General features: G+C 39.0%; 1 protein-coding gene across 1 annotated transcript; it reads right to left on the reverse strand.

Moving 5' to 3' along the window:
- Positions 1-1927: 1927 nt before the first annotated feature.
- Positions 1928-12504, reverse strand: matk (megakaryocyte-associated tyrosine kinase). Its single transcript, XM_022738612.1, has 13 exons — positions 12192-12504; positions 11947-11979; positions 10859-10972; positions 10592-10707; positions 10030-10249; positions 8048-8141; positions 7773-7838; positions 7498-7597; positions 7241-7325; positions 6623-6696; positions 6286-6481; positions 5635-5721; positions 1928-4619 (listed from the first exon to the last, which is right to left on the reverse strand). Exons 2-13 carry the CDS (start codon positions 11953-11955, stop codon positions 4392-4394), a joined length of 1389 nt encoding a protein of 462 aa, XP_022594333.1. The 5' UTR covers positions 11956-11979; positions 12192-12504; the 3' UTR covers positions 1928-4391.
- Positions 12505-12555: the final 51 nt, after the last annotated feature.

The following is a 12555-nucleotide window of genomic DNA, read 5'->3' on the forward strand; positions in this document are numbered from 1 at the left end:
TTCAGAAATATTTTAGCCTCCCAGCATTAACTTTATTCTTCTTGACATATTTAATTCAAATTGTCTCAATTTGAGTTGTGTCCCCAGGAACAATTACTACATGATGACTAGGAACATTAGAAAGACAGGCATGCATAAGAGAAAATGTGATTTTGAAATGCTGGCAATAATTGAAGACTGTGACAAAGATGATTAAGTGAAAACCTCATTTACTTTCCCTTTTTTGGTGCAGTAATTCCACTCATGGACAAGTATGATCTGTTGACTGTGAAGTGACCAATCCAAAACTTATTTGCACTGTGTTAAGCCTGACCTACTTGGTACTGTACAGTGTGTTCTGGGCTAAACATACTTCACACAGTTCTTAGGGCATTTTAGCAGGCAGTGAGCCTGTTGACTCCTGAATGGATTATTGATCCCTGTGGTATTACCAGTCAACTAATATAAAAATAATTTCTTTAGCATTCTAAACAGTAGCCATTGCAGATATCTTGAAGAGAATTGTGTGAATGTGCACCAATACCAATGCTTGTGCATTTTTTAGTAATCTGACGTCTTTAAGGTTTTCATGAGTAAGATCATGGAAAGAAAAGAGAGAAATGGTTCAACAGTTTTCGAAATACACTACTTGCATAACCATGAATGCCCACACCAACCTTCATGTACATCAATTAATAGCTATTGAGATATTTCTCTCGAGACCTCTGTGGTGGACCGACAAACCAAAGGATTCACTGACCAAATGGAGCCACACCACCACACCAGGGTGGCTAAACTAGTGTGGCTAACAGAGATGGAAAAATTATTCTTATCTTCTACCTAACTTATGTAACAGTAGCTATACCACCCTGTGAAAATCTGTTGCAAATGAAAGCTCTGCGTTCGAAATTTTAAAGTAAAATTGAAAAATCTGCTAAATTTAATTAAATCATTAAGTAATTTTACCTACTTTTATACTGTTGAGTATTTTAATCTGTGTCATATTTAAGAAAGTAGATAATATATTTAGTATGTAAAGTCATAATTTAAGAAAGATATAATTAAGTAAAAAGTACAATGTTTGTCTCTGAAATGTAGTGAAGTGGAAGTATAAAAGTAAAAGTGAAAAAAAGGAAAAGTACCTAAAAATTGTTACCGTGTCTCTTGTAACCAGAGAGAAGAGCTTTAATTAGCTCATTATTAATTTTATTATCTTGAATTTTTGCAACAGCCTGGCTGAATAGGAGATTTCTGAAGCAGAGGAAAGAAGCTCTCTAGGGATGAGCAGCTGCTGAGATGATTTTTCTGGTTTTCTAAGAAGAGCATATTATGTACTTACATTGGCTCAGTGAGCTGGACCTAACTTGACCTCAGACCTCTGAGATGACCACAATCTACTTAAAGGCAAGAGTATCATATTACAGACAGGGACTTTAATGTGATCTTAAATTGTCCAAATACAGTTGTTCCCCTAATAATTGGGGGACTATTGTGTAAAACATATACACACAATAAACATTGTTCCAATTTCCTACATGTAAATATCCTAAAATTAAAACTGAAAGTCAGCACTTTAAAACTTTAAAATCATCAACAAAAACATCTTACTGTCCTACCACTTATGGATAGCACTGAATGTCAACCTCTGTGTTTTCTCTCTTTAGGAAAAACTGAAAGCAACAACTCACAGCTCATTCTTATGCCAATGCTTCGACAGATTAGCTCTTCACTAAGTATTAGTAGAAGAGCACACCTTGGAAAGGCATTAGACTCTGAGAAAAACATCTCAGCTCACCCATTAACATATGGGTACCAGGATAAAAGCTTTGTCCTTAGATCCCTACATCAGTGCTACCAAAACACACACTGACAAAGAGCAAGGACAAAAATCCTCCACCCAATAATGTATAACTCATCTCCATCAATGACACCAAATCTTTTATTATCATTTTTTTTTTTTTTTAACATTTGGTTCCTTTATAAATCCTTGTGCAGAAGATTGCTGCTCATCCCATTAGAGAGCTTCGGGAAAACACAGCAGATTGAACAAATCGTGTCAGACCCTCACTCACACTGTATAACAGATAGAGGATCTATTTGGGGTCTGTCTCCTGGGACAGAGACAAATACTGGGCTTAATTTGGCTTAAAACAAATGACATCTTTAGTTTGGTCTTGTGACGTGACAATAATCCCAAAGAAAGAAAGCTTCATTTGTGGTGAGTGGTCTTACATTTCATTGCATTTCTATTAAAAAGAGGCTGACAATTACATATCGTGAAATGAGTGATACATATCCTGTAATAAATACAATAACTATGTATGTAAAATAAACAACTGCGGTCCAAAACCTTTTCTTTTCAAGATTAAGAAAGCACAAAACATTCTGTACCTGCAAAAAGAGCAAGAGATCCCAAGAGATGCTGGACGAGGACAGCGGATGAAACAAAGTCGCTCCTATAATCTCAAAATCCCAATAAACAGGGAAGAGAAAGTAGTAATAAATACCGTATTTCCCTTAGATTTAGTCTTACGAAACAAATTAAATTTGAATGAATTGAATCAAATTTGAATGAATTGAATCAAAGTCCGCCCCAAGTAGTGGAGGACAAAGTGGCAAAAATAGTATTAAAAAAGTTTTGACTGCTGGCCTTTGTAAAAGTAAAAAAAGCTACCCACTTTAGGAGAAATAACCAAAGGCATACAGAGTATCTGCAGCAGAGCATCTGCAGCAAATGAACTGTCAAATCCTCCCAATCTTCTTTGCACACGAGCAAAATGCCAACCATTCTTTAAACCCTTAAGTAAAAATCTTTACTTATTATTTACCAAAAATAACATTAAATATTTTTCATATTAAGCCCTGAGTCCATGGCATATTGCTGAGCATTAGCGCCGGGATACAAGCAGATTTTGTTGATCTGTGATTAAATCCAGGATAAACATTTTTCCTTGTTCTTCATTTCTCTCTTTCCATCCTCTTTCCTACATACAGTATGTTTCATCTTTTTCTGACATCTCTCCCTGACATTACATTCAAATAACCCATATTCACTGTTCATACAGGTATGATACTCACATGGCAATAAACGGCCTTTAAATCCCAGTTGCTCTCATCAGACCTGAACTGACATTCAAACATATGGCGTCATTCAAAATCAATGTACAGTCTTTCAAAAAATATTATGACGCTCTACTGTATTCATCATTCAAACAGGATTAAATATTGCATTTGTTGGGGACTATTTTCATCAAGGGATTAATACACATTTTGTACTTGAGTGAGTATTTACAGCAGCAGGACAACAGCAACTCCAGTTAACTACAGTGACCATGTTCATGGTAATGAAGGAACATGTCACCCAGTGCAACAATGTGGCTCACTGGTGTGTTTGTAATTATTGTGGACAATGATGGAAGTCTGTGGCACAGAGGAGTAAATTATACCAGGCTTTGGTTACACAGACAATACTTGTTAGAGGGATCAAGTCATTGTTGGTTTTAGGCTTTCAGGTAATTTGTTGACAATAAGAAAAGTGTACAATATCACCAGTTTTATCCTTTGATTTTCCCTTTTAAGTTTGACTATGCCTCACAAGAAGAAGAAAGAGTCTGCAGCTAGCTAATGGCTCTGTGTACTTAGGCACTGTGGTGCTTTAAGCTACAATGCTAACATCAGCATGCTAACATGTGCACAATGACAACAGCAACCTGCTGATTTAAGCAGGTATAATATTTACCATATTCACCATCTTAGTTTGATAATTAGCACTAAACAGAAAGTACAGATGAGGCTGTTGGGAATGTTTTGCACAAATTGGCTCGTAAACCAATTGGACAAAGTGAAATTTGACCAGATGATGGTGCAAGATTTAAAAAAAGGGTTTACCAAAGTTATTCAACCTAATTGTGAGGGAGGACATGGATTTATGTACCAAATTTCATGGCAATCCATCCAATCCTTGTTATGACATTTCACTTGTGGCACTAGAAAAGTTAAGAGATCGGTGAAGTCATTAGGACTTTTTCCTCTGGGGACCAGGAATGTCTGTATAAGGTTTCATAACAATCCATCAACAGTTGTTGAGATATTTCAGTCTCAATATTAAAATGACCATACCACGATCTGATTCACATTTTGCTTTGCTCAGACCTGCTAAAGCAAAGTTAGTATATTCATGGCTCCAATCATTAAACCTTTTCTCAGAGACATTACATGACGACCAGAATCATTGTCTCGTCCTGTGTGCTACATTAAAGGAATCCAGTCGTACTCTAAGTGTATGAGAACATTTACTCAGCGGGTTCGTCTTGTGTAATGCACACCAACCCTGGAGCAACAATGTGTGGATAAGCTGTCCAAGAGGCGGCACTCTTCTCCGCTCATTGTGAGTTCAAGATTTACGACCAAGATCAGCAACCAGATCCAGACCTGATCCCATCTCGACGCTCTGACCCAGGGCTAGAGCTGTGTTCACCCATCTCTCGCTCAAGTTTCTCCCTCAGTTTGTGGAAAGCAGGTCTTTTGCGTGGCTCCTGCTCCCAGCACATCGTCATTAGGGAGTAAACACCAGGAGGACAGTCTTCTGGAGCCTCCATGCGATATCCCCCCTCCACTCTCTCCTTCACCTCCTTCAGAGACTACATGATCAGGAGCAACAAGGAAAGGGGGAAGTGGAAAGTGTGGTGACATTAGTTTGCGGTATAAATTTGAAATATTGGTAAGTGAAATAAACATTTTAAACAAATTTCATTAGTTGGGCAGTATTACAATTAAACAAAACACTTAAACACTCTCTGAAACTTGATTACAAATAAAAAATGTTAGGCTCTTATCTGTACTGTGTGGGTGAATAAAGTGTGCACACAGACACTCATACTCTGCCTCTTTGTAATTTTGATCATCTCTCTGTTCGCTCTCTCAGCCAGCAGATAACAAATTACCAGGTGCACAGTTTAATTGAGGTCAAAATAAACATGGCCCAAATAAACCAACCTTCCTTAATGTTAAACAGGATGTAATAAGGAGATAATCATCTACATTTAAAAGGACACCACTTTATGTAAGGTGCAAAAGAGATCAAGAACACGCTACTTTAACTGTCCCTTCAATTAATGCTGCCTGATCCTGCTGCCCACACTGGAAAAGACTAGCTTCCTCCTTTCATCCAACAGAAGAACAGAAGAGGGACTTTAGTTAGCTCTGTCTCTCTGCTAAACCTCTATCCTCACTGACGCAGTACCATGATCAGAGTGACCTGAAGTGGGTTCCTGCTCAGACGCACTAATTTGATCCACTGACGACTGACCACTACGGCTTGGCAGCTTTTCCACTGACACACCTACTATGTGATAAGACATGTATCCTGAGATGACATGCTAACAGAATTACGTAACAAGCTTGATACTCCTTCCTGTTGGGTTTGGGGTGGGAGGTTAGTCAGGAAGATGACAAATATTTGTCAGAACTTAAATGTAGATTTCTTACAGGGTGACCTCTCTCAACATCAACCTTTGTCATTCATACACACAGAGAGCAATACGGACAAGATGGGGGTCTGTGGTTTCTAAAAACAAAGAGTTGTGCAGTAATTTGACTGTGTAAAGACAGAGGCACACACACACGCATACATCAACATTTGCATGTGCTACATACCATCTTAGGGTAAGGCAGACGACCGTATGAGAAGATCTCCCATAGAAGAACACCATAACTCCACACATCTGACTTTGTGGAGAATTTCTGCAGGATGGAAACAAACGTATGTAATGATGAAAGATTAAATAGCCCTTTCTAAAAGAAACTCAAAAACTCAGTGAGTAGGAAACTTTGAAATCCTGATGAATTAATGCACTGAATAAAACTTACACTGGAGAAAAATATGCATCAGGCCCCTACACCAACCCGGCCCTTATTACCTTATTAATTACAAGGCATTAATAAATGATTTGTTAGCCATTAATAGAATAATATTAAACAAACACTCTTTTTTTTGTTTCATTTTATTTTTAAATTAAGTAAAACATCTGTGTAAAACCCAGTGTTTCTTTGGTGGTTACTTTGTTTTGGGATTGTTAGGATTTAGTGATGATCACTAAATGAAAGAACTAGTTAGCACACTTTCCAGCAAAGAAAGAGAATCAGCTGCTGTTGAAATCAGCTGCTGGAGTATTTAGTTGAAATAACCATGAAAAATAATAATTATGGTTAATCAGTGAAGTATAGCAGGATGTAAAGATACAGAACAATAAAAGAAAAACAAATCCAGGGTAAAAGAAAAGCGGCATAGCAGTTATTCAAACTGACCTCTTTCCGCAGAGCTTCGGGGGCGGTCCATTTGATTGGCAGCTTGACATTATCTGACACCTTGGTGTCCATCTTGGTCAGGCCAAAGTCGCTGACCTTGGCCACACTGTCGTCAGAGACCAGGATGTTACGAGCTGCCAAGTCTCTGTGAACAAGCTTCTTAGACTCCAGGTACTCCATCCCTTCACACACATCACTGCAATATCAACATGCAAATACACACAAGCATTTCTCATTTGACTTTCATAAAACACACTGTACAATTGTACACTGTCCATCCCTCGCCACAGTATACACAATGTTTTGCTGTGGAGAACATTAGTAGAATTGAACTCACAGTGCGAAGCGGAGCAGCTGAACTGAGCTCACAACTGAACGTCCCCTTGTTCTGAGAAAGTTAACAAGGTTTCCCTGCAACACACAATACAATGAAAAATAAGGTTAATAGGGTTCAAAGAGTGAATAAACTAAGTTCTAAACACACGGTTTTTAAAATGTCACCTAAAGACTTACCATAGATGAGGACAAGCCACCAGCAGGCTTCTGGATTTTGGCCAGATTTCATTAACCAGGAGAGAAAGGCAGACAAGCTGCATAGCCATCTTTGCACCTTAGTTTGAATTTTTTGACTTGATTGCCCAGAACTAAATTCCTCATAACTAACTTAGTTTTCTAACCAGCTGCTGCTGCTGTGATTTTGCAAAAAAAAAAAAAGGCAGATTTATTCACAGCTGATGAATCCAGCTCTCTGTTTAGACAGAGGGTCTCCACAATGCTGTATATTATCTGATTAATATTGGTCAAATAGGGCAAGCCTATGGGGTTTCACTTACTATATTTGGTTTTATTTTGTGTTATGTATTTTTGAACAGTTGTGCTTAGCACAGTATATGTTTTATATTTATATTTTATAATTATCTTAATCTACCTCTGATAAATGATGTGCTTACTGTACCTTAATCATGAGCTCTGTGACAATATGAAGCCCTTTGTGAAGAATGACGCCCAACAACCGCACCAGGTTTTTATGCTGGAGTTTCCTGGAAGAAGTGAAACATTAAACTAATATAAGTCCAGAGCAACAGCAGGAATGGAAACACTGAGTTCAGAGTTCAAACACTTTGGGTGTTATTACCACTTAATACAAAGCTTCCTCAGATGATTAAAGAGATTTTGACAGAAGTTACAAAATGATGAAATCTTCAGACTCACGTCATAACTGCAGTCTCCTGCAGGAAGGCCTGAGCTGTGACGTCACATTTAATGGTCTTTACTGCCACCCTCTGGCCCATGTATTCCCCTTCATAAACAGCTGCAGTTGAGAACCACACATCATTTACCCGTCAAATATATATATATATATATATATATATATATATATATGTGTGTATATGTATATGTGCTCTAAGCTTGCTAAATCTTTTTCATTATACACCTTGTGGGGCACAAACATTGGCTGGTAAAAACAACAAGAGGGGAAAGCTCACCACCAAACTCCCCTTCTCCAATATTCTCTCCCAGTGTGAGCTTTGTGATGTCCAGCAGCCATCCAGCTGGAGAGGACAGAGACATGAACAATACTGTAAAGCTGCCGCACACCTTTAACTTGCTTTTATGCTCACTGCTATTCATAAGTGATATACTAAAAAAGATTCACGATTCATCCAAATGATTTTATAAAGAATCCCTCATCTTGTTAAAATGGTTTTCAGTTGTATATATATAATTTTTATTAGGGCACGAATCTTAACACCAGACTTACTTTTAGACAGCTCTAACTCAGCTGACTTGGTTCCTTGTTTTTGTTTGGGTTTCACAAGAGTTGTAGCAATAGAGCCTTTGTTCTTTGAGTAGAACTGCAAAACACAAAACCAGATATTCATGAAACATTCGGTTACTTATAGTAGTTTTTTCAAAATCTAGAATATCATTTCATCTGATATGTTCACACTTGGTTCAGTTTATATAATGCGTTGCCAGATACCGTGCATGAGGTTTATAAACAAAAGAAATGTACAAAGAATATACAGTTTGAGCTCTGCAAGAACACCTCCTCAGTTCTCAGGAAGTCATCTGTCCTGTGGTCAGGGCTGTGGCTCTACTAGAAACCAGAGACAGTAAAACACCAAGCAATATATACCCTTAGAAATCATCTGCTCGAGGGGAAGGAAAGGGTCTATGAGTGGGTGAACAATAGTACAAAAGGACAATAGTAGTAGTAGGTGCAGCGGATGGGGGTTTCATATCGTGGCAATAGCTAATCTGTCAATTGGAGGAACGGGCAGGCCTCTTGGCGATGGCCAAACAATGTGTCCATCAATTATAAAGTTAATCAAAGTTTGTTTGAACTCGTTAAAACTAAGCTATGTAATAAGCAAGTACCTTAAGTGCACCAGGATGAGCAATATTTCCCAGTTTTGTAACAACAATCCCTTGGCTGGGTCACCCAGACGTAGTGTGAGAGAGAGCAGTTATAAAGTTTAAAAATGTAACAGCACTGAGTGACATGTCTGAATCTCTGTGTGCTACGCGTCCTCGTCTACAGTTGATCTCTAAATCTCACATATTGAGGGTTTCTGTGGTACCTCGAGCAGTCGTATCAGGGTTCTGATTTAATTTCAGATGTAAGATTTTCAGGTTTAAATCCTGAAGTTTGCCTGAGTTCTGGGAAAAACCGCCACACAGTAAAGCATGAAGGCAGCGCCTGAATTAAAATGCACCAGTAAATTATGAACTCAGCTACAGTGACACATTAAAACCTGGTTTACTGTCAGCAGTGTGCAGGCACTGGGACAGTAGCAGTTACAGTGTAACATGATTCAGCCCAAATGTTAATCTTGACTATCCTCCTTCTGTTTCCTCACAGGACTAAGTCAGCCACTCTTACTCAGACCTGAGGTCATCTGCAGTTTGCTGATAAGCTGCATAATATGCTGCAGAACAAGAGCTGTTGTCTCAAAATACACCCTCACACAAACACAGGCCAAATACAGATAAACCAAAAAAAGTGCTGTGCGTCAAAAGTTTTCCTGTTCGTGCTTCAGTTCGACACATGCTATATATATTTATACTGGTGGTTTTCAGGCTGACACAAATACAGCAGCCATCACAGTTTCTATGGCAGCTGTTTCCAACCTTTTTTGGCTTATGACCCCTCAAAATGAGGCAGTGTCTACTTGTGACCTCTCGTCGCAGGTTATGGCCTTAGTGTGAACATGAGAGTTGGATGTGATGGATCGCCATAAATTGTTGCGCAGACATTCATGGCCCTCAGAGGATGAATCCTAATGACTTTGATGATCCTCTGACTTTTCCTCTAGCGCCACCATTAGGTTGACGTTTGAAGAAGAACTGAATGGACTGGATTGGATTGCCAGGAAATTTGGTATACAAAATGAATCCACTTCAGGATGAATTGTATTGAATGTTGTTAGTGTTTTCGACCACCCAGAGCAGAATCAACTGGCCAAGGAGCATACAGGAAAAATAGCTGAACTAAATTTAGGAGGTTGAATCTTATTAGGTTCTTTATGTGTGTTGAGTTGGGGAAGTTTTGTGAAGAAAGTGCAGGTGAATCTGTTAAATGACACTGACTTTTTGAATAATATAGACTACATTTAGTCAGTAGGCCATATGTGCATTTTTCTTTTCACCTTCACATAAAAGACCCTCAGAGATGTTGTGAACACAGCAGCTGTTTTTTTTTTTTTTTTTTCATCCACCAGTCAAGTCATTTTCTCTTACCTCTATCATGTCAATGAGGTTGTAGAAATACTGTGTGTGGTCGATGGTCAGCTTGTTGTCCTGAAAAATGACCCGGTAGTGGATGACATCTCCAGAGACACTGATGCACAAGACATAGTCGCCGGGATGGCGGATAGACTCTCGCACCAGGAACAGGCCATCCTCAGCTGGCTGCAGCTTACCCACCGCCTCTGGACCAGAGATCTTCCCATGAAACCAACTGATGAAAGACAGCACATGGTGAAAAGACCTTTGTCTCTGCAAATAAAGCTGATACAATATTCATTTGGGACCTAAAAAGGTCCCCAGCATCTCACAGATCCTAGTTTTTAACAGGCGGGAGGTGATTTCATGGATTTAACCAACATGCTGCAGCCAAACACACCAAAAAAGGAAGTTAGAGTGATTAAACCTCAGACAGTGTTTGTTTGCTCATCAGCCCATACTGTGTTGTCACAAGATGGATTTATGCTTACGTGAGCCCATAATGACACAGAGGCGAGCCTTCCTGTGACCAGCTCAAAGTTAAGAGGTGTAAAATTCAGAGGAAGAGGAGACATACGGCATGAGGCTGAGGCTCGGGTCGACACGTAGAGCCTCTCTTTCACGAACATTGGTGGAGCTGATGAGTCCCTCCTCTCCTGTGGTGTTGTGTCTCGCCTCGTAAAATCCCCTCCTCTGCAAAAGAGCAGTCAAAGGTCTCGTGTCATACGGTGAGAGGAGGAAGAGGAACATTTAGTAGTGCTCATGAAATGTGCTTTGTTTTCAGAGAGCAATCACTTCTCTTCTACTAAACAAATAACATGGCTTGATTAAAACATGACAGTACTGTGTTCATGTCAACAATAGTGAGGATGTCTCCTTTGTGGTACGCCAGTTCTCCAGGTTTGGGTTTTCTGTGGTCTCCCTTTGCTACGCACTGCGTACCTGCAGCCCAGTTCATCTGCAGAGGCAGAGAGAGAATAATGACATAGACATCAACTCTACACTATCTCTGGGACTGAAATAATGGAGTCAGACTTTTAACTTAAGGAAAAGGGCTTGCTGGTCACATTAAACAAGATATTTTTTATGTTTTGTGTTATGGGTCTGTTATTACCTATTAATTTCCTGAAGAGCAATATCATTTGGTATTATTTATAGTAAAGGTAAGGAGCAGGGCCTGGTAATTTAGTTTGCTGTGTTAAGTTTAATTGCCATTGTTGATTAGACAAGCCTACCTTCAAAGAATTGCTTAATTTAAACCCAAGTAAAAAACATGAACTCATAAATAATTAATTACTAATAACTTTATTTTTGCTGCTAAAGTGCTATTTCCATGTTCACCTTCACTGACTAAAAACTCTTGGTTATGCTACCTTTGCATTAAATTTGAATTAAAACATTGGAGGTGTATCAACTACACAAACAATCTCTATTTTGCCCAGAGTACCTATCAAACTGCATAATTGTTTCCATGAAAATTTGTGTGACTCTTTGCCTTATACTATTATATTTATCCTTTTTAACCAGTGACAGTGTTTATATGGTCTTGAATACTTAGTAGATCAAGAGATCTATGAGAATTTACAGAACCACTGACATCCCTTTCTGTGCCCCATGCACATGGAATAAATTGCAAATAAATTTAATCTCACTGTTGCTGTTCAGACGGTTAAACAGACTGATCTCAATCTATCAAATTTGATTCTAACAAAATGATTCATCTGGCTGTATTGACAAACTTCACTGTAGCTCAGACTTTTTTTTCACATTCATGTTAATCTAGATATACACTTTTTAATCTCTAAATATTTAACAGTATAACCACAGTAACTCAGAGATCATGGGGGCTTGGTCCAGGCCCTTACATTATTCTATATTCAATGTGAACTACCGTATTAGCAGTAAACAGCAGCTGGTCTTTGCAGTACATACCTTTGCCATGAACAGGGCTGGAGGGTCGAGCACCTGTCAAAGAGAAAAATGTATCTGAATAACATAAGACACAGTCATTAGTGTATTACACTGTCGAGGAAAACAACAATAGTGCAAAGATGTATTTGTGAGTAGACAGGTAATGACAGCATCGTGGCTGGCTGCTCCTAAAAGTAAGAGGCAGAAGAAAAACGCCCTGACAGCTTGTTTCGTCCGGTTTCTTGTCGACATGAATGTTTCAGTACCTGCGGATCTCCGTGGACAGACGCGGACAGCCTCTTCCTTCTCAGGACAGCTGCTGCTGGGTCAGTAAACTGGAAGAAAGCACCGCCACGACGAATTTCAAGTCCTCAGCAGCAGCAGTTTCTCTTGGTCTCATTCAGCTCCGATATCTGTTGTTGAATTTCTTCTAAATAACGAGTCAGCATTAAATTAAATTCATATCTCAGATGTGTTGACCGCTGCTGTTGCGGCGCGAGCGCAAACTCCGCCTGTCAAACCACTTCCTCGACATTTAGGAAAATGTAGTTCTATTTAATGAGGTGGCGCAAGAAGTGACGCTTTAGATGGCTTGCACGGTATTGCGTACAATGGCAATGTACAAATCGT

The sequence above is a fragment of the Seriola dumerili genome, unplaced genomic scaffold, assembly GCF_002260705.1.
Source record: "Seriola dumerili isolate Sdu_G_001 unplaced genomic scaffold, Sdu_1.0 BDQW01000002.1, whole genome shotgun sequence".
Taxonomy (NCBI): Eukaryota; Metazoa; Chordata; class Actinopteri; order Carangiformes; family Carangidae; genus Seriola; species Seriola dumerili.

Coding starts and splice junctions, on each gene's coding strand:
- matk (XM_022738612.1), bottom strand. Junction 7,839..8,047: donor TGAGTTAGAGCTGTCTAAAA/GTAAGTCTGGTG, acceptor TGTCCTCTCCAG/CTGGATGGCTGCTGGACATC. Junction 7,598..7,772: donor TGGAGAAGGGGAGTTTGGTG/GTGAGCTTTCCC, acceptor TCTCAACTGCAG/CTGTTTATGAAGGGGAATAC.